The sequence below is a fragment of the Sycon ciliatum genome, chromosome 5 (genome assembly GCF_964019385.1).
Source record: "Sycon ciliatum chromosome 5, ocSycCili1.1, whole genome shotgun sequence".
NCBI classification, from domain to species: domain Eukaryota; kingdom Metazoa; phylum Porifera; class Calcarea; order Leucosolenida; family Sycettidae; genus Sycon; species Sycon ciliatum.
The window spans coordinates 13,342,057-13,364,984 of NC_088647.1; the positions used below are offsets into that span (position 1 = coordinate 13,342,057).

Sequence of the window (22,928 nt, forward strand, 5' to 3'; positions counted from 1 at the left end):
GGTGAATAAAAGAATAAGATATTCACGCACATACGCACACACTCCGAGTCAAGAACAACAACAGGCAACGTCACCGTACCATCTACCGTCACATCATACACTGGCCACTTGTCCACCATGGCCTCTTTGGTGATGCCGACAGCAGCCCAATCGTTTGACACATCATAGCCAACGCAGGCAGCTTGAACACTGCGCTGGAGGGAGGACAGTACCTCTGGCACCTGTCCACAACGAGCACACACACAACAAAAAGGTACCCCAGGGTATAAATACTAAATACACAGTGAGTAAAGGAAAACAAGAACAAAACGTAGACACACACACACACACACGAATGGTTCAAAAACGGCTTTCTTGTGACGACCATCACTTGAAATAGCATCTCAGGAGATGTATGAAGCGAATGTGAAACATTTAGATGGAAGCAATGAGAATTAGAAGTTTTTTAGCACTATGGCGAGAGGGGTGTGATGGGTGAGCTGCCATCTGTAAAGAGTGAGAAAGTGAGAACATGGATGAAACCCGGTGACCAAGAAAAAGTACTCAAATGCCAGCCAGAAAGGAGCGAGCGGTCAACTGCTATGCGTTGACAATTATCGCGCAGTGGAGGAGCTTTGAAAATTGATGAGCGTGGGTGGCTCAGAGTGGCACCTTCTGAGAGGTGTCATGCACGCTCTTGTTCATAGTACTCTGGCCTAGCCGTACAGCAGATATCACGGTCCAGGTGGATAAATGGCTTTATTTACCAGGTGGAGAATGCATACTAAACGCTCACTTAAGCAAAGGCGTTACTTGCCAGGTGGACAATGCATACAAAATAAAAAAAGGTTTACTTGCCAGGTGGACAATGCATACAAAATAAAAAAGGTTTACTTGCCAGGTGGAGAATGCGCACTAAATGACTACCAAATGCTCACTTTTAAAAGCAAAGGCTCTACATTGACCGCTTCTCAACACTTCAAGTCATACTCATGCAGATGGGGCGAATATGACTTTTTTCTCACCAAAATACTGAGAGTGTCTGAACAACCCTAATCTTCAGAACAAACACCATGCATTTACCCTGTAAAAGACAGTACCCAGGCCAAGGCTATGCAATACAGCTGTATCACTACCAGTACCATGAACGCAACATTTTAGGAGCATAAAAGGAAGCACAAGACCAGATATAGACACGACAGTTCTATCTTCTATGGCTTACTTTTAGCTGTATGTCACCTCTCTGGGCAGCGGTGATGAGTACGGAGGACATGGCTGCCAGTAATGGACCGGTCTTTCCCCACGCCACCACCAAGCTCAGCAGGCAGGCGCACGCAAGCGACTGCACCTCGCGGCCAAGCCCGGCATCATCAGACTCAACTGGATAGCTGACAAGGTCAACAAGAACTTCATGCAGACACTCTGAAAATGACACGGAGAAAGTGCAGACAGAGATGGAGGAAACGAAATATCAGCCCAAGATGTAATGAAACTGGATAATAACCTACTTGAAACTCTGACAATGAAAATATAACCTTGTTCCATTGCAAACTTGTGTCATTTCGCTCTGCACTGCTCTGCCCTCGCGGTATCGAGCACTTTCGAAAGTAACTAGCGACTTAGCTGGTGTAAGAAGAACACATTAATGAACTCAGGAAACCATGCCCAGTTGCAAAGGCAAAAGCATTTCAGCCAAAAAAAGAGTAAGTTCTTCCATGCATGCGACTATGGTAGTACTTTCCCAACTATTCCAGAAAACACACATGACGATGGGTGCGACAACAACCTCTACTGCAGTAAGCAAAACTGACCAAGAGACTTTGACGACTCGGCGTGTAATCCTTCAGGCTCCTGTCCTTGCAGCACATTGAGCAGTGCTGTCAGAGCTCGCGCACATAGTGCAGGGTGATACGCACGAGCATCCTTGATCAGCTCAAACACACCGCAGATGCCCAGACCTACCACCTATGCGCACAACAACAACACAATACGCATACACACAAAAGAGATGCTAGAACATCTTGCACTTCCAATTCAAACAACATAAACTTGAGGCATGAGACCTGCTGTTCTTTACCCGGGTGACTTCCAACTGAACTATGAGCTGCATTCTGACAACAATGCTCCTGGCTGTGAAAATAGAGAGGTTTCGCTTCATGTGAAATGTAGAGAAATCACGCAAAGAGCAGGTGCCTGACCAGTGGGTTAAAGTCTACGGCTTCCAGTGTTTCGGGTCCAGACTTCTACGCGGAGATGAGGTTCACTATGTTGTGTGTGGTACACGCAGAGAAAATGTGTACAGATCTGCTGCTTATCATTCGAGCTAGGAAACAAACTGCCAAATTTTGCAACAGAAACTTCCCAGTACACATCCCGTGATTTCTTTGAGTGAACGTAGAATAGGTTTCTTATACGTTACGCGGACGCGAAGAGTGATCAAGGGATTCTCCACATACCGTAATGTAGAGTACTAGTACAACATATCTAACAAGTTTAAATAACTACGAAAACAATCTGGTGTCTGAAATTCTTGAGTCCCTGAGTCCTGCCTTTTGTGACTGGCGTCAGAGGATTCGTTACTGCACGACTGGTATAGCTGGTGGCTTGCTTGTGGCTTTCCGGCACTTGTTTGTGACTGGTGACTGAATCATCGGAGGGTTTGCGACTGTAGGACTGGTATTAGGGACAGTGACTGCTGTGAGAGGGCTGACTAGAACCAGAGTGTACTAAGACTGCTACGTATACTTTCCACCATACACTGTCTGTGCACAGAAGACTCTTGCATGATTCGAATATTTCCCTTATCCCAAATACCTCCAAAAATGTAGGTTTGCAGCGTACGGCAAACCGTAGTTATCGCGGACAACCGAGCAGCAGGCAAAAGCCACGCGCGTGGCTAGGCGCAACAATGGGGGTGTCTGGCATGCAATGGCAGGCATCCGTACTAGTAGAAAGCCCAGGTTGCACCAGGAGCACTAGTACGCCCACAGGCGAGACTACCCCATATTTGCATGAAGGTTGTAGCGCTAGGAGTATTAATGCAAGGATTACGGCAGACAGGGCGCGGGCATGGCGCCCAGTCTCTATATTAGGAAGCAGGTCCTTTCGTGGCACGAAAGGGCTCCAGCCGCGGCGCGCGTACTAAGTCTCAGCCAACGCATAGTAGTATTAGTACTAACCGAGCATGCAAGATAAAACTGCAACAAGGCGGTACGGGGTAAGGACTAGTACAGTGCCAGGCAGAGACAGGCGGTATGGCGGAGAAATGCATATCACGTATGGAAAAGGCGAAGTCCCCGGGGGCTATCGGACCCACGATAACAGACACCACCATGCTTATATGGAAAATAAGGCGCGAGAGCTCACTAGGTAAGGTGGGCCGCGGGCAGGAAGACAGAAAAGAGAGGCCCAGCGCGTGGCATACGCAAATGGTGTAAGACGTACTCACGAAGGCCACCACGCGAGAATGCGGCAGCATGGCCTGTGTACGAGAGTACGATGCCGGGGCAACGCAGGGCGGACCAAGCTGTGGTGGTGCTACACAGCCTACAGGCACGAGGCACCTCAGCAGTTGGAGGTGGCGATCGCAGTGTCAGCATCAGTTCTGGCAGCTAGCAGCAGCAGATGGGCTTGATTTTTTTTTCAATACTATCAACGAGGAGCAGCAGGCAACCCTCATTTCACAATGGTGATTGCATAATCACATGGCAAAACAACAAAAATGCAACCCCATTCTACAGTGCTATGATGTGTGTGTCTCGGGGGGAGGGGCGATAAATGTAATTGCCCAGAAGGGCTCAGATAATCGATACTCGAATATGTGCACTCCCCACCCAACCTTGCACACTTTCCTTATCGCATAGCAAATACATGCACAAATGTGCAGTCGATTCATGAGGTTACCTTTGGTACTGTCAACTCTGCTGCTTCGGGCTTTTCGTCGTCACTGGACTCGTCATCATCCGGACCCGCCTCGATGCCCGAAATGGCACAGCGGTTGCGCTCAAGTAAATCATCAAGGACTGCCTGGCGAACCTGGACAGGAATAACAACAAACAAACGTGGAGCGACACATCCTTAGCACAACAACTTGCCACAAAATCGAATATCTGCATGAGTAAATGATGACCCTGCTTACTGTTTAGGATGCTGGCGCCACAGGGCAATTTCAGGCCGATTATTCGGAAATGAAAATACGGACTAGGCCCCAGAAGATAAGATACATACTACATACATAAGGCCATCCGTTTATTCAGGTTAGCTCACAAATAAGTAGTGTTGAAACGAATAATCGAATAATTTAGAAAATTCGTGGGTTGAACGAATGATCGAATAATCGTAGGAATTGGCAGAAATCGAGGAAAAAAATCGTCTAGCTCAGTGCTGACCCTGCTGATGTTTGCACTGTGTAGGTCTGCTCGTAGTTTTTCTTCTCAATCTCCTCTCCTCCGAGTGTTGATCTCCTATCTAGTATTTACTTCTCTTCTTTCCACATGGTGCTCTTGCTGTGTGCACCCGGTAGTTGCCAGTGCACGTACCGGTATTGCATGTGCGCGTGTGACCTCAACAATACAAAACCTCCTCCATGCGCTCTCAGTCGACACATGGCTACCCTCGGTGGCCATTACACACACCAATAAGATTATCGGGTTTTGTATTGTTGAGGTCACAAGCGCATATGCAATACCGGTATATGCACTGGCAACTACCGGGTGCACACAGCAAGAGCACCATGTGGAAAGAACAGAAGTAAATACTAGATAGGAGATTAACACTCGGAGGAGAGGAGATCGAGAAGAAAAACTACGAGCAGATCTACACAGTGCCAACATCAGCAGGGTCAGCACTGAGCTAGACAAGGGTTTTTTCTAGGGGTCAAACGGGTGTACCTTTAACTAACGAACGGGTAATTTTCTTAACGGGCAGGTTAACGGGTACCCTTTAGCAGCCATATTATTTTTTTGCGGATTTCTCACATAAATCATGATTTTAATTTGTATATTCTCAGGTTGTATTTTGATACTACATTATGATTCGCAATTGATTCGTGTATCATAATATTATTATGGCAATGAAGGTTCCAAATGAATGTCATCCGTGCATTTGCCCATGTACATAACTTCACAGGCAGTAACTTACAATCGTACATGTAGATGGTCCTACATTGGCTACAAGCTACATGTATTTTGATACATGTACGCAAATCAACTGCAGATCGATGTGATTCAAGCCACGTGATCTCGCGCAATCCTATTTGCTATGTTCGCAGAGAACTGGTACTCGTTGCATTCAGAAGATGTTCGCGCCCATAGCTAGCTGGGGTGCCTAACACAGCTGATGTGCTGCTGGCCAGCTAGCTGCTAGTGCTAGCTTGTTGAACTCGTGAAATGAATCTTCACAAATCCGTAATCTTGTATGCAATATTTCGAACTACTTTTCAGCTCGTCGATTGAAGGAACAAACTACAACCATGAGTATCATACATGTAGCTACCACCTACGGACATCACCGTTTGTGACACTCCGACTGGTCACTCAGCCTGGTGACACTAGTTCATCAAGTACTGTGGCAGGTTCGATGTCGGAGAACCATCGTAACTTTCTAGTTACTCAGCTGCCACCTGGAACGAGTTTCAAGTCTTGCATTTTCTCACATCACAATCAAAAACCTCCAGTACGAGGATTTTTACTTGCACTAGAGTGGAGAGAACAACTGTCAAGTCTGTCTTTCAGCCTGCTCCTGCCTGATAAAGTCTAAAGTCGAAAGCGGGAATGCACAGGAAAAAGGAAAAGAGTATCCGCACTCCTATTTTGAGTCTTGGCATACGATAGGATCACCTTTTTTTTTTTTTTTTTTTTTTTTTTACAAACGGGTACCCTTTTACTAACGGTACCTGAGATTAACGGGCGGGTACCCGGGTACCCGGTACACCCGTTTGACCCCTAGTTTTTTCTTTCTTTCTTTTTTTCGATTTCTGCCAATTCCTACGATTATTCGATCATTCGTTCAACCCACAAATTCTAAATTATTCGATTATTCGTTTCAAAACTACTTAGAGGAGTAGAGATTGTTGAATTATTGAACAGTCAAATGGTACCGTTCACGACTGTATAAATAAAAATACTTCAATTCCTTGCTGAAAAAGTGTTGAAAAATTCCATCATGCGTTTTTGAAGTATAATAGAATATAGATTATTCGTTCGATGAAGGGTGGACTTATTCGATAGATTATTCGTTCGAAGAATCCATGTTCGATTTAAACATTACAAATAAGTGTTAATTGGGCAAGATCAGACAATGAGAGTTAGCCGAAACTGAAGTTCCGACACTCGACGACATGCAACTGCTATGCATGCACACATTGATCACAGCAACAACAACACAGTGCCCGTTACCTTCGCAAAGAGAGTGAAGTCTGATGGGTTGGAAGAAATCACAAGGTCTGGTGCACTTGGCGCATATCTCCTCGGACCATCCTGCTTTCACAACGAACAAATACAGAATCCAGAATCAAAATTCTCACAGAATCACAACATAACACTGCAGTTCGTCACACCAGAAAAGAAGCTATATGAAAATGTAACGGGGGGGGGGGGGGGGGGGATATGCAGCAGCCACCTTCGCGGGGAGCCTTTCTTGCCAATCAGACAATGCTGTTGAGGTACATTTTTGTGCATTTAGGCTATGTTGTAATCCTGACTTTACTCGAGTCAGAGATCAAACAAGTTCAAATAGAGAACACATGGTTACAATGGATCCAAGCTTATATTACCATGAGCCTGGAAGGCTTAGCTGGAGTGGTTGAAGGATGATTAGAATGAAGAGAATCAAGCGCTTATAATTGCTTCTAGAAGCGGGACAATAGAAGCGGAACAATAGAAGCGCCACAATAGTAGCGCAATAATAATAGCGGGACAATAGTATTGTACCGCGAATGTGAACATCGTTATTTTAAACAGAATGGTGACAGAAGCTTTAGCGATCTAGAAGCTCTGTTGGTAAAATTATGTGTACAGAATCTGACGCGCGCCTGCTCAGAATTCAGTTCGTTAGAATGTAGCTTGCAGTAGCTTCGAAATAATTTATGTAAGAAAAGCAGTTCATGTGAACGAAGGAGTTTTCTAGATTAGTGCATTACGGAGGAATATGTAAGCAGCTGCAAATGGACAAGGCATTCAGAGCACTGCTAGACTGAAAGCATTTTTCCATTTGTTGAATACTACAAGACTTACTGGAACAACTTGAAGTAGAAGGTAAGTAATAATTGTTGTGATCGTAAAATATTTGTGAAACTATTTCTATTGGCAAATCTACAACAGACTAGTATAGATGTATTTCAGAATGTTTTCAAATAGCTTCACTCATAATAATATTCCGCTTGAGCAGTCAGCCCTTATTCGAGGCTGGATATGGTTCCAATGGGGAAGGAGTGGGAGCTTGATAGCTACGTACTTCCTCCGTGAAATAAATCTTGGTCCATTGAGAATGGTGATCATACAAAAACCTTGCTAAGGCCGAGTAAAAAAAATTACTAGATGATCGTCCTTTTTTTTGGAAAAATCGGGGAGGGCGGGAGGATTTTATTTTTATTTTTTTACTTTTTACCCTCTCATGCACACAGTGTACACAACAACATCAAGGTTTTTTTTCTCTTTTTTTCTTTTTTTTTCTTTTTTTCTTTTTCTTTCTTCAGCAGATCGATACTGACGTTGTGATATACTAGTAGTATGTGGTCCATATAGTAAAGAAAGTATTAAACAAAGAGCAGTTGCAGTAGAGACAGTGTAGATGATGCACACACTTGGCTCAACATTCAACACGCATCAGCAACTGTTGCATCGGCAGGAACGACGCAGCCATACCACGACTTCAACACTTTCGTTGCAGCACGAATTTGCAAGAGAACGAAGGGCATCGCAACGACAGCACCAGATGATTCGAAACAGAGGACAACAACTCACTCTACAGATCTGCGTCAAGCTGGAACAGAGTCAAGAACTTCGACATCGCGAAGCAACTACCAACAATTTACTTTTGACAAAGTAAGTTCGTCACGGAAAACGCGTGCACATGTTTCCTGCATCCGCGATCGGTAAAAAACCAACGATTTCGGCAAAAACTCACGATTTAAAAAATAAAATATTTCTTGGGGCGCTGACAAAAACTGGGGCGGACGGGGACGATCATCTAGCTTTTTTTTTTACTTGGCCTAAGCTATATTTAAGGAGGTAGTAAGTGTTTGTGTTTCTCCTCGTGGCAGGCCTGTCACGGTGTGTGTGTGTGTGTGTGTGTGTGTGTGTGTGTGTGTGTGTGTGTGTGTGTGTGTGTGTGTGTGTGTGTGTGTGTGTGTGTCGATCTGCGAAAGGCATACGACTCGATCCCTCGTCCAGCGCTGTGGTGTTTGCTTCAGAAGTTTGGTGTCCCCGCAAGGATGCTCAGCATCATCAAGTCCTTGCACGTGTCGATGGAGGTGAAGGTCCGCATCAAGGGTGTGGAGCTGCACTACCGAGTTGGCCGGAAGTTGGTTGGAGACCGCACTGCCAAGTCCCGCGTGCAGCGTGATATCGTCACAGTCTCAGTTTGCGGACGATGCTGCAGTGTATGACACCACTAAGCCGGCTTTCGATCGATGCACGGAATTGTTCGTTTCGTGTGCGGTCCAAGTGTCTCGGTGTTCGAGAATCGGTTGTTATCTCTCCGCTGCCGGCGCCGCGTATACATCGCCCTTGTACTGACGACCCTCCTGTACGGAGGAGAGACGTGGATGCCAAAGGCACTAGACCTGCGTTCTCTCAACGTGTTTCATTACCAGTGTGTTTGCATCATCGTTGGCATCTCCAAACGGGACCAGTGGGACAACCGCGTCACCTCCATTACCATGGCCAGAACCGTCGGCATTGATTGTGATGTCGCGGACATCATCCAAGAGTATCGACTGCGTTAGCTTGGACATGTTGGCCGGATGACCGACGACCGTATGCCGAAGCGAGTTTTGTTTGGGGAGCTCCCTGCAACACGCCCTCGCCATGGTCCACGCAAGCGGTGGCGTGACGTCATCATAGATGACCTCTGCTCCATCAGCCCCCCCCCCCCCCCCCGTGCCTTCTGACTGCTGGTTTGCTGCTGCCCAAGATCGCTCTGCCTGGAGGCAGATTGCTCACCGTTGTCCTCCCGCCCGTGCTCCCCCTGATCCTGACTCTGGCTACCGCTGCGCATGTGGAAAGGTCTGCCGTTGTCCGGGGGATCTCAAGCGCCACGCTCCGTACCGCAAAGCTAGCAGATAGTCCCTTCGCTATCATTGCCATCAGCAATGGGCACGTTCAAGGTGTGTGTTTAGTGTGTTTAGTGTGTGTGCATGTGTGTTTAGTGTGTGTGTGAATGTGTGGTGTGTGTGTCATGCTGTGTGTGCTGTATCGTTTCATGGGAACAAGTCAGGCATGCTGGTTCAACACAACGAAAGCATTTCACGAGGCACAAGTGAGATACACCACCAGATTGGTCGCAAAAATCAGGTTTCTCAATTGTCCTCGATTGACTAAATTAACCCTGCCTACAGTCCATTCAGAAAAAGATGGACTTCTAGCTTTTGGCCATAAATGGGTCAAACTTTGAGTTTTTTTACAATTTTTTTCTGCAATCCCCTATGGAATCCTCTTCCAATTGTGTTTCTGAAGTTTTTTTGTCCAAAAAGCAAGCCATAACAAGAATAGGATTTCGGCCAGGTTTTGCCCCAAATGCACTGAATTGGGAAAAACCATAAAAATCCAGGGTGTTTGACCCCGCCTGCAACAGTGCATTGTGTGGTTCGAAACCCCAGTTCAGGTACCCTTTTTGGACCCTTTTTCAAATTTCAAATCTTGCAGCACTGCACTGTGTACGATGAAATAACGAAAAATCGCCAAATACGGGAGCTCACCGGAGCCAGGGCCCATCTTTTTATGAATGGACTGTAGTAGTATATTATGTCAGCGTTTGGAAATTTTTCAGACAGAACAAAATAGTGGTGTGCACGGGTAGTCTGGTACCGCTACCCGTGAGGACCTCGGGTAGACGGGTACAGAATAGTACCCGAAAACCCGAAGTCGCAGATGATATCATGTACAGTGCACGTGTACAAATTCATGTAATACTCCGCATGTCTACCCAGTGTGTAAGGCCAGGGGTGCATTGTGGTGTTACTATGGAAACATTACCCGATCGGGTACCCGTGCTACCCGTGGAAAACTACCCGAACCCGATACCCGAAGAAAATGCTACCCGACTCAGCCCTAGAACAAACGACCATTAAAATTTCCTTAACGCTATGTATCTTTTTTAAAATCCTGTAGGACGCATCACGCAGCTTCATAAGTAAAATTTGGCTTGTGAGCAACACTGGCTCACACTCAATTTTTTCTGAAATGAATTTGTGAAAAGCAGTGATTGAGTGTGAGCCAGTGTTGCACACAAGCCAAATTTTGCTACGTATCTTGAAAATAAAGTTATTTTGACTGCTACACGCTCTAATTGAACCTAGTGCTAATGCTCAACATGTAGATTTATCACGAAAGGGATAAAAGTACAAGTATGACGCCGTCATGAGTGATGTGAGTTTTCGTTGCAAATACTTGCAATGTATTTATACGATCTGAATCTCACTTTTTGTTCCTTGCCATTGTCCTTTCCTTTCTTGGTTGCCTTGATCACTTTCTTCTTTTTCTTTTTCTTGTCATCCTTTTTCTTCTTCCCTTCATCTTCTTTCGGCTCTTGAGCGCTGAAGGTCCAGATTCAAAAATTCCAAAGTTGAGATAAATCCATTTTCAAGATAGGCACGCCCGCTTTCACACACTCCATACCTTTTCGCCCAATCTACAAAAATAGAGTGGAAGTCATCCGGCCAGTGGCGAACAGCCGGCAGTATGGCCGGGCTGGCCATGGCCACACGCCTTCAACAACACTAACAGGTACGTTGAGAGAGCTCAAGCCCTTCTTGGTTGAGACAAATATTTACTGAAAAGCATTTCAACTTCACAAAGTACAGACTACAGTTTCAGTCAGCAAAACGCCAGAAAGAAACCAAGCATGGATCACGCTACTACCTACCGTACATTTTGTACGGTACGGACGGCCACCCGGCGGGGGTCAACCCCCATGGTAACCACAGCCAAAAAATGGCTGATCCGCTGAGTGATACAGTACTGTGAATCAGGGAGTCGTAAAATACCGGTATTTTACGACTCCCTGACTGTGATACTGATTTTTTTTTTTTTTGGCTGTGAAAACAGTCTTATACGGAGGAAGATACGGTGAAAACAGTCAGAGGGAGCTAAAATGGCTGTGAAGACAGTAAGTCTAATGCGTAGCAAGGCGAGCCTCAGCCTGGACGAGGTCGACAGGCACAAGGTTGATGTGACGGCGGCGAACGGAGCGTGATCCTCGAACGCACCGGATCGCAGACCTAGCAAGAGAGAAAGCCAAGCAGCAGCGCATCCAGCAAACGACTTTGCTGTAGCTCTCCTTGCGCTTAGAAGCCAGAGCATCAGCAATCCGCTTGACGACGATGTCTGCCTCTGGACCCATTCCGCCGCAAGAGGAGAAGACCAGTGGTGTGATACTGATAGGCGCTAGGCAGGGAGTCGTCGTCGTACTTGTACTACTAGTACTAGTACTAGTCTAGACTCTACTAGTACTAGTCCTACCAAGAGTCCATAATCATGATAATGGACTCAGGCTTGGTCACTAGTACTAGTACTAAGACTAGTAAGAGTGACTAAGACTGTAGCTAATAAGCCTAGGCTAGTGTAGCGTCCCAATCAACCACTGCACTACATACACTACACAGTCAGTACACTCTCGATCTCCGACGATGACAAGATGACGGCGACGTCAGGCATGCATTTCTTATGCCAGGGGCGTAGCCAGGATTATGACTTATGACTTTCAAGAAAGAGCTGCGCAAACATTCCTGTAAAAGACCAAGTGTAAGTATTCACTTTAATTCAGGTCTACTCGCTTGCATGCCGCTACCCTGTTCATAGTAGTCCCTCCTCCCCCCCCCCCCCCCCCCCTTCCCAATCTGTACTCTCTTCTTGTACCCAGTAGGCAGTACCATCATCCTTCAATGCGACAGACCTCACAAAAGGACATGCACAATATGTTGGTCCTTTCATGCGTATTATTTGATCCGCAATAAGGTGGGGAAGCATGAAATCTAATTTAGCCCCACATTCGACGCTAAGATCAATCAGTGAATGACAAACCTCCAACCAGGGAGTAGTGATTTTGGTGTTTTACTGCTCCCTGCTTCCAACTAATGATGAGCTAAGTCCTGGATGCTGCTTTCTCCAGAATTATCACACTCTCCATCGAACTTAAAGCCAGATTTCTCAACCATTTTTCTTCTCTTCGTCGTGTTTGATAGTCCAATTAGTCAAGTGAGAATTCAAGTCGGCAGGAAAAGCACGAGCTCCCACATGGGGAGCAATAGCCCTTGGCGGATTATGCTGGCATAAGCTTCGGATTTGTCTAAAAAATATGCCGTGGCATAAAGGGATTTCTGAGACCAGACGGTCGGCATAACCGTACGATGCTGGATGAAGATTATAATGCTCCAGGCATATTTCGGCATGTTACAGGAAATAACCTGGTGAATGTTACCCCGTATAACTTATAAGCCGTGCTGTCATGGTGCCAGAGTCGTTGTAACGTTGCAAAAACTTGTTAAAGTGCAACAAGAGTGCAAGGGTACAGTATAGCACCATTCGCTTGGCATACACACATACCAAATGCCATGACCAGGAGGAGGTCTTGAATGACACATACAATTCCACTCACTCAAGCAGTAAGATTTTCGGCATTGTTTAATACTTCAGAAAACTTTGAACACTACTAAAATGTAGAACATTGGTGAAATCCCTAACACTAGTAACAGCGTATTGTCATAGGTATTGTCGTCTTATAAAACAATATGTTGAAGTACTATAGATACAGAAGGGAGCAAGCTGTTATTCGTATGAACATTCATGGCAAAACGGTCGAGTACGAACAGTATCGATTTCATATGATGAAAGTGAGAAAGAATGAGTGTGCGCTTGCGTGCGTGCGTGCGTGCGTGTGTGTGTGTGTGTGTGAGAGAGAGAGAGAGAGAGAGAGAGAGAGAGAGAGAGAGAGAGAGAGAGAGAGAGAGAGAGAGAGAGAGAGAGAGAGAGAGAGAGAGAAAGGGGGGGGGGGAGGGGGAGGGGGGTTAGCCAACATTAAAACAGGCAGCCGTTGCTCAACAACAGGCACAAATTGATCATAACTGGCGACTGTTACGTTATGCCATGCTCCGCCAGTACAAACTTTGAATGCCAGATTCAAACCAATTTTAAATTTATGGATAGTGTGCATGGATGCATGTATGATCACATGGCTTTCATAGGTACATGCGCAAATGAGAAGGAGAGCAGTTGTCAAAGGGGGCATAGCATGAATTCAGCAGCGTGGAGAAGTATTATAGAATTGCAAAAAGCGTTACTGGAAACTCAGACCAGTAGAGAGGATACAGTGCACCATGGCCATCTGGCAGGCAAAGGAGTTCCTAGTTTGTACAAATACCAACTTATGTCAATACGAGGAAACGAAAATAAATGTTTAGATCAAGTTCAACCAGTCAAGCTCAGTCTGGCTTTCACCTGGGCAGCACAGTACACACATATTACTGAATACTGGGTGTACCATTAGACAAGATATGGAAGAGAGTTTGAGAGTTTGAGAGAGAGAGAGTTTGAGAGAGAGAGAGAGAGAGAGAGAGTGTGTGTGTGTGTGTGTGTGTGTGTGTGTGTGTGTGTGTGTGTGTGTGTGTGTGTGTGTGTGTGTGAGAGAGAGAGAGAGAGAGAGAGAGAGAGAGAGAGAGAGAGAGAGAGAGAGAGAGAGAGAGACAGACAGACAAAAAGACAGATTCACAACTACCGATCTGAGGCGCTGGTGCTCGCTGCATTCGCAGTCAATGCTTGCAGTTCGATGCTGCTTGTTGATGATGATGAGGTTCCGGCGGCGGAAAGTGCTTGAAAAGGTGCACTGCGGTGTGCTGATATTACAGATCTAGCAAGCTACCAGACACAAAGACAAACAAACAAACACATGCACAGTTAAACAAGCACTACAAAGTACAAAACCAGTCCTGACAAATGCATATCAGAGGCAAGTGTTGGATGTGCTGAAAGAACAACTCATAGGCTACATGTACAGTCAACTTCGCTTCCAACTACACTCGACAACTACACTCAACTACACTCGACAACTACACTCAACTACACTCAACTACACTCGACAACTACACTCGACAACTACACTCAACTACACTCAACTACACTCGACAACTACACTCGACAACTACACTCAACAACTACACTCAACAACTACACTCAACAACTACACTCAACAACTACACTCAACTACACTCAACAACTACACTCGACAACTACACTCGACAACTACACTCAACAACTACACTCAACAACTACACTCAACTACACTCAACAACTACACTCGACAACTACACTCGACAACTACACTCGACAACTACACTCAACAACTACACTCAACTACACTCGACAACTACACTCAACTACACTCAACTACACTCGCCAACTACACTCAACTACACTCGACAACTACACTCAACTACACTCAACTACACTCAACTACACTCGACAACTACACTCAACAACTACACTCGACAACTACACTCGACAACTACACTCAACTACACTCGACAACTACACTCAACTACACTCAACTACACTCAACTACACTCAACTACACTCGACAACTACACTCAACAACTACACTCGACAACTACACTCGACTACACTCGACTACACTCGACAACTACACTCGACAACTACACTCGACAACTACACTCGACAACTACACTCGACAACTACACTCGACAACTACACTCGACAACTACACTCGACAACTACACTCGACAACTACACTCGACAACTACACTCGACTACACTCGACAACTACACTCGACTACACTCGACAACTACACTCGACAACTACACTCGACAACTACACTCAACTACACTCGACAACTACACTCAACTACACTCAACTACACTCAACTACACTCGACAACTACACTCAACAACTACACTCGACAACTACACTCGACAACTACACTCGACAACTACACTCGACTACACTCGACAACTACACTCGACTACACTCGACAACTACACTCGACAACTACACTCGACAACTACACTCAACTACACTCAACTACACTCAACTACACTCAACTACACTCGACAACTACACTCAACAACTACACTCGACAACTACACTCGACAACTACACTCAACTACACTTGACAACTACACTCAACTACACTCAACTACACTCAACTACACTCGACAACTACACTCAACAACTACACTCGACAACTACACTCGACTACACTCGACAACTACACTCGACAACTACACTCGACAACTGCACTCGACAACTACACTCGACAACTACACTCGACAACTACACTCGACTACACTCGACAACTACACTCGACAACTACACTCGACAACTACACTCGACAACTACACTCGACAACTACACTCGACAACTACACTCGACTACACTCGACAACTACACTCGACTACACTCGACAACTACACTCGACAACTACACTCCACTACTACACTCGACAACTACACTCGACAACTACACTCGACAACTACACTCGACTACACTCGACAACTACACTCGACAACTACACTCGACAACTACACTCGACAACTACACTCAACTACACTCGACAGCTACACTCGACAACTACACTCGACAACTACACTCAACTACACTCGACAACTACACTCAACTACACTCAACTACACTCGACAACTACACTCAACTACACTCGACAACTACACTCAACTACACTCAACTACACTCAACTACACTCAACTACACTCAACTACACTCAACTACACTCGACAACTACACTCGACAACTACACTCGACAACTACACTCGACAACTACACTCGACAACTACACTCGACAACTACACTCGACAACTACACTCGACAACTACACTCAACTACACTCGACAACTACACTCAACTACACTCAACTACACTCAACTACACTCAACTACACTCGACAACTACACTCGACAACTACACTCAACTACACTCAACTACACTCAACTACACTCGACAACTACACTCGACAACTACACTCGACAACTACACTCGACAACTACACTCGACAACTACACTCAACTACACTCAACTACACTCGACAACTACACTCAACTACACTCGACAACTACACTCGACTACACTCAACTACACTCAACTACACTCAACTACACTCGACTACACTCGACTACACTCGACTACACTCGACTACACTCGACTACACTCAACTACACTCGACAACTACACTCAACTACACTCAACTACACTCGACTACACTCAACTACACTCAACTACACTCGACTACACTCGACTACACTCAACTACACTCGACTACACTCGACTACACTCGACTACACTCGACTACACTCAACTACACTCGACTACACTCAACTACACTCGGCAACTACACTCGGCGGCGGGGCATCAGAAAAGTGTCCTTCTTCACGAATTGTCATTATACCCGAAGTCTCAATATACCGGTGTTGCGGTGCGACTTAGTCCCGCAACTAACCATCGTCAGGCAGACCACAAAAACCCAGAAACTCCTTTAATCGACATTACCACTCGTTTCAACAAGAACACCAAAGAACACACCGAACAACGATCGCCAAATCGCTGTCCTGAGCAAAACGTGCAGCGTGCGTGCATTTGGCTTGCGCCGCATGCATGCACACAACGATGTACATGTACGTGGCATAGAGAGAAAATGCAGCGTACAGAAAATGCATCAATCATCGTAGCCATCATCATCTGCGTTGCCGAAATTTAAAAAAAAAATAATAATAATAATAATAAACGGCATTATGCAGCTGTGTAAGCAGTAGATGCACAGTGCGACTGCCAGGCATCTCTGTCAGATGCCAACTGGCAATTCTCGTATCGTAGCCATAGAGATACTAAATATGTCGACTGCCAAAGTCCGCGTGCAGCGCGGAGTGCAGGTGCAACGAAAAGAAAAGCAATAATTTGAATTTTATTAAACTCGGATGGTGAGCCAATATAGTTATTTATTCTTTCCTTTCTTCACAATAATTTGAATGCAGAACAAACAGAAACTCACAATCTGCTGAAGTGAAAGAATAAAGAATTGTTGATTTATAATACGGAGGTGAAAACAGTGTCTGTCAAGGGGTGCTTGCACCCAGCGACAGGGTGACAGCACACCCTGTCAGCGAGAGTAAGTTTCGCCAAGTAGATCGTAGCGGAGTTGCCGCGGATGGCGATAATGCAACGGATCAAGTACGAGTAAGTACATGTACATTGCAACCAATTAGTGTGTCAACAATTCTACTTACATAATAAATATTAGCACAATTCACAAGATATTCCGCTCGTGAACATGTCGTGGTACGCACACGCATAGCGATTACTGTATCATAAAATGTGTCTCGACGTAAACGTTACAGATATGCACTCGTGATGTAATTCTAACAGACTAACAAATAAATATGACACTCGCGAAATGCATAGCAGTAATACGCACCGCACCAATATTGCAAGCGACCTAGCATGTCTTGACAATACTGCCCTTGCAGCATGTGATAGTTCTGTACACAATTCGTAACTACAATACACTAAATAGTACCAACGTGCAACATGTGACCACATGTGACAATTCGAAAGGATAATGTTCAAGAGCGCAGTCTCCTGTCCAGCCGGTATGTATCACAGTTGGGTGGGACTTTGCTCTGGGCATGGGAATCCTGTCGTTATTCGCGAATTGTCGTGATATCCGCAGTCGTTATTAGCGAAGTTGACTGTACATGTGGACATACTGGATGGGCCACTGATGCCACAAAAGATGGCAACAATGCACAGCACAAGCAGGTGTATGTATACTCGAGTTCCCACACTACAGGTATTTTCAGCAAAAAAATAGCAAAAGCCGTATGACCGCTAAATTATATCACCGCTGAAACGTTGACACCATGAACGCGCTGAGTTATACTTGTCGCTAAGATTTGTGGATTTACGGCAACTGGGTGCATACGACTGTGTACAGAGCAGGATGGAACACACGTACAGGCAAAGACATAACTTACCTCGTCTAAAGTGACCACACCGACCAGGCGTCCAACTTTAGTTACGTAGGAATGAGTCAGTCCAATCAGAGAGAAGAGGGTGTGCACCTGGATACAAACACGCGTATTATAACAAATTTCAGGGGATTCAAGGGAAATTTTTATAAAATACAAAATTTGAGGGGATTTCAGGGAGTTCCCGGGGGAAGAAAATTTTTCAGGGTTTTCAAGGGTTTTGAAGGGTGCTACGAACCTTGCGTATATAAAATGAAGGACCAGCAGCACGCTTGGGAAATTGAAGTTTGCATACTGCACTAATGCAACGCAAGCACAGGACACAAGCTAGCAATGGGACTAGGCTGAATTAAGCTGTAACTCGCAGTTTCACGGCTATCCACCATTCCTCAGACAGCAATGATGATACTAATGAAAAGTGCTTAAGGTTATAGGATAGAAGCGGCAAGGACTGCCGCTACAAGCACAGGGCACGTGTAAAACTGTAAACACAAAGCAGAAAGCCCACATGCCCATATACAGTAGTGGACAATGGAGCGCAAGATCGGCCTTGAGTACTGCACCCGGCGCACTGCATCACAGTACATGTGTGCCGCACTTGCATGCAAGGTCCCAGTGCTGTGCCAGAGCCCAGAGGATGAGTCTACACTTCACCGACCACTACTGTACAGATCAGTATACAGATGGCACACTCGAAAGCTTCAAAGGGGAAGTTCACCCTAAAATGAAAACTTCACAACCTGTAGCAAAGAATGCACTGATTCCAATGGTGAAGGTCCCAGGTTGACCAGAGCAGCCGTTCCCGAGTTACTGTAGAGGCAGACAATTTCGTCGGTCAAAATTTCATCCAACTCCTAAGAAAGGGAGTTCGTCCGGTTGAAAATTTCGTTCATGGATCATAATAATGTATAGAATAGCTGGACAAATCGACATTAGCCCGGCACTTAATTTAGTAAAAAGGCGACGTGGAGACAATAATCTTAATAATGCAATGAATATAACTAAATGCGCACTCATATCACAACCATGGGGACGAATCATGTATTCCAGAACGTTTTCTTGTCACAATTATCAATGGAATTCGTGACTAAAGAGAATGATGAAACTACAATAGGATTTATACACTTGCAGTGGAACAGCGAGGATACAAGCATAGTAAGAAAAATAGCACAAACCTAGGAACAATTTGCACAGGTAATAAACTATAGGTGAGGTGAGAAATGATAGGAAATTCAGCAAGTGCAGTGTGACAATGGACATAAATAATACACATGCATGTCCATTGTCACACTGCACTTGCTGAATTTCCTATCATTTCTCACCTCACCTATAGTTTATTACCTGTGCAAATTGTTCCTAGGTTTGTGCTATTTTTCTTACTATGCTTGTATCCTCGCTGTTCCACTGCAAGTGTATAAATCCTATTGTAGTTTCATCATTCTCTTTAGTCACGAATTCCATTGATAATTGTGACAAGAAAACGTTCTGGAATACATGATTCGTCCCCATGGTTGTGATATGAGTGCGCATTTAGTTATATTCATTGCATTACTTAATTTAGTCCAAAAGTTTCTTGGACGAAAAAGACGAAATTAAATTCCAGACGGATATTTCTGCTTATATAGTATACATGTTTGAAGTTTGCACTAAATTTGGTGACATCATGATGACGTCATTAACCTTTTGAGCACGACGCTACCTGAATGCCGCCCCACGTCAACACCTGCAAAAATCGCGTTTTTCCTATGAAAGTAGTAGCTGTTCAAGGATCGATAACTTTACCTTTCTTTGGACGAATTCCACAATCTTGAGCTTCCTGCAAAGGTCTTGAGGCGAGGAACAAAATAGTTCCAAGCTCAGCTCGGAGCGACACCAAAAGCCCATGCTACAGTCTGGCAAACTTCACCCACGCGCTCGACAGACTTGAGCACGGCCAGGAGATCAAATCCTCAGCTGCCATTTCACTCTCCTTGCTCGTATCGAGCTCAAATTTTTTTGAGGACTCCCCAGATCCGCTGCCATCATTTGAATCTAGTTTCCATGGCAGCAGATAGCGCGAAAATGATCGAAAATGGAAAATACGCGTTCTGCAGAGTTCGCAAAAAATCGATTTGAATTTGCCGTGTCGAGTCGCATATCTCAACAACCCGGGGTCGTATCGCTTCGGCGATTGTTTCTATCGCAAGCTGAGAGTTTTCTCTTGCAGATACATATTTCGATCGGGAGAATCGGCCAAGAATTGACCGAGTTACGATAGTTTGAACTCACGCGGTTCATGCAAATCGCGTTTGTACGCTATGTACACTCACGACGTAATAACACGTCATGCGTGGGTGCAGTGGCACTGTACGTGACGTATTAATACGTCATGCGTGCTCAAAGGGTTAACTTGCCCAGACCAGGCCGGATTTATGACGTCAGAGAGATAGACTTTGTATGGGAGTAGATAGGGGAAATTTCAGTATTTTGGCTCTGCATTGCCCCAAAGAAACCGGATCTTTTTCAAACTTCGGTATGGGACACATGGCACCCTACCGGCATCCCAACTGGAAAAAAATCTAGTATGAAATTCACTGTTGCAGAGAAATAAGAAAGAAATTGGTTTTTCCCCTATCTACTCCCATACAAAGTCTATCTCTCTGACGTCATAAATCCGGCCTGGTCTGGGCCAGTTAATGACGTCATCATGATGTCACCATATTTAGTGCAAACTTCAAGCAGGTACAACTCCAGAACGGCTGCTCCGATCAACCTGGGACCTTCACCATCGGAATCAGTGCATTTTTCGCTACAGGTTGTGAAGTTTTCTTTTTAGGGTGAACTTCTCTTTTAACGGTTCACTCATTTCACTCGTAAACGTTACGCACCGGAAGACATGCATGCACAAAATGCATCAGGAATAGAAGAAAGTTGACCCCATAGCCACACACACCTTGTACAAATTGGTGCTTTCAACGAGCTGAAAGGGGGCTGGATCGATCTGCAGACCACTCAGATCCACTATTTCTTGAAGCACAGCATCGTCCTCGCGCAAACTCTAAAAGACACGGACAGAGGCATAAATAACTTATATGCGTACGGAAAATCTTTTACCAGGACAAACAGTTCACACAGGCATAACACAAAACGAAGAGGGCATTCTGTCTCCCAAACAAATACCAGCAATGCAAGTCACACGGAACACAACACAAAGTTAGTGAACAGAACAAACAGCATGTCCAGCCCCCACACCCACCCTTTCCTACACACAGGCTGAGCAAAAGGTCATGGCATGCTGTATTGCTACCAAACAGTGAACACATACATCCACACACAACCGACTTACTGCTTCGATCAACGCTGGACTGATTCCGCCATCCTACAAGAACATACATAGAATAGACAACAGAGCACGGCCACAAGATAAGACTCAACAAGGAACTGGCAACCAAGGAAGCACTGCAAAACCAGTCTTCAAGCCGCCATAGCTTACAGCACACAATCAGCCAGGAATGCAGGACAAAATGCATGGAAGTATGCTCCAAAGTCAGACGTTGAGTAGCAACCGACTGATGACAGCAAAACATAAATGGTGTCAAAGGAGGCTATGCTGATTGTACATGCACACGGGGGAAGAGACATTGTTGAAGAGATTATTTCAACTGGAGCGGTCACAGCACAACAGATCAAAGGCAACGCGCCACCTCCTCTCCACCATCTTGCGGCGAACACTACTTACGGCAGAATCAAAGTTAGTGTCGGTCCTAGCAAACAAACTGCGAAGGCGTGTCGATGTGCGAACTGTGGAAGAAAGATGCACAGCGAGCAGGAAGACAGCAGGTATTAGAACCCAGAGAGGAGGCCAGCCCCATTACACAGGTGAAATGCATTCAGCTCAGGGCAGACAGCATGACATTGAAATGTTTGGAATCGCCAGGGCCATCAACGAAATGGATTCCTATTAGTATTGCAGTGCATGTTGGTAATCGTGCACATTTTCTATTGCAGTCTGCAGGGCCCGCAGTCAGGCAATAGTTAGAACTTAATTTCTAGATTAGGCAGGTTACGAAAATGTTGTGAAAGCACGCTACTTGCAACAAGATGTTGGTGGTTTTGCTTTCCGTCTCTTGTCTTGTCTGGCTCTGTGTGTGTGTGTGGGTCTATCTCGCTGTCTATGTCTTCTTTGGCAGCTGCCGAAACCGTTCAGCTTTGATCTTCCTCAATCCTAAAGCGTTCTACTTCCCGTCTTCCATACAAAGTCCATCTCTCTGACGTCATAAATCCGGCCTAGTCTGGGCAAGTTACTGACGTCAAAATGATGTCACCAAATTTAGTGAACACTTCAAGCTGTTATAACTCGGAAAAGGCTGCTCCGATCAACCTTGGACCTTCACCATTGGAACCAGTGCATTTCCGCTGCCAGTTGTGAAGTTTTCATTTTAGGGTGAACTTCCCCTTTAACCCAGGTGGCCACCTGCTTTACAACCCTGGCCACCTGGGTTAAAATGAAAACTTAAACCACAAGCATTACTGAACACAACTTGCCAACTTACCAAGTGATCGTTTCAAACGCTGTGGTGTGCCTGAAACAGCAGCTGAGTGGGACTAAAGTGAAGATAGAAAAAAAGAGAAACACGACCACACACACACACACGCATGCACGCACACACACACACACACACACACACACACACACACACACACACACACACTTGTACTTACTTGTACTTGTTGCTCACTGCCAAAACTGGTCACGTGGGTCTCCCC

At 45.3% G+C, this 22,928-nt stretch overlaps 2 protein-coding genes across 3 annotated transcripts in view; both read right to left on the reverse strand.

The window, feature by feature from the left end:
- The window catches only part of LOC135817675 (E3 ubiquitin-protein ligase MYCBP2-like), a 102,374-nt gene extending 91,365 nt beyond the window's left edge, over positions 1-11,009 (reverse strand). Inside the window, exons 1-7 of one of the 2 annotated variants that reach the window (XM_065330901.1) lie at positions 10,815-11,009; positions 10,618-10,732; positions 6,375-6,455; positions 3,883-4,014; positions 1,791-1,944; positions 1,202-1,401; positions 80-221 (exon numbers count right to left, since the gene is read on the reverse strand). In XM_065330901.1, coding sequence (XP_065186973.1) covers positions 80-221; positions 1,202-1,401; positions 1,791-1,944; positions 3,883-4,014; positions 6,375-6,455; positions 10,618-10,732; positions 10,815-10,894 — 904 coding nt within the window. In that variant the 5' untranslated portion in view covers positions 10,895-11,009. Of the gene's footprint in view, positions 1-79; positions 222-1,201; positions 1,402-1,790; positions 1,945-3,882; positions 4,015-6,374; positions 6,459-10,617; positions 10,733-10,814 lie in introns of both variants that reach the window. The other variant, XM_065330900.1, reaches the window with a different exon arrangement.
- A 1,791-nt stretch (positions 11,010-12,800) lies between these two features.
- Positions 12,801-22,928, reverse strand: part of LOC135817680 (chloride channel protein 2-like) — a 28,023-nt gene continuing 17,895 nt past the window's right edge. The window contains exons 21-26 of the mRNA XM_065330910.1: positions 22,715-22,766; positions 21,901-21,962; positions 21,508-21,540; positions 21,115-21,219; positions 18,189-18,275; positions 12,801-14,048 (exon numbers count right to left, since the gene is read on the reverse strand). Coding sequence (XP_065186982.1) covers positions 13,905-14,048; positions 18,189-18,275; positions 21,115-21,219; positions 21,508-21,540; positions 21,901-21,962; positions 22,715-22,766 — 483 coding nt within the window. The 3' untranslated portion in view covers positions 12,801-13,904. The remainder of the gene's footprint in view (positions 14,049-18,188; positions 18,276-21,114; positions 21,220-21,507; positions 21,541-21,900; positions 21,963-22,714; positions 22,767-22,928) is intronic.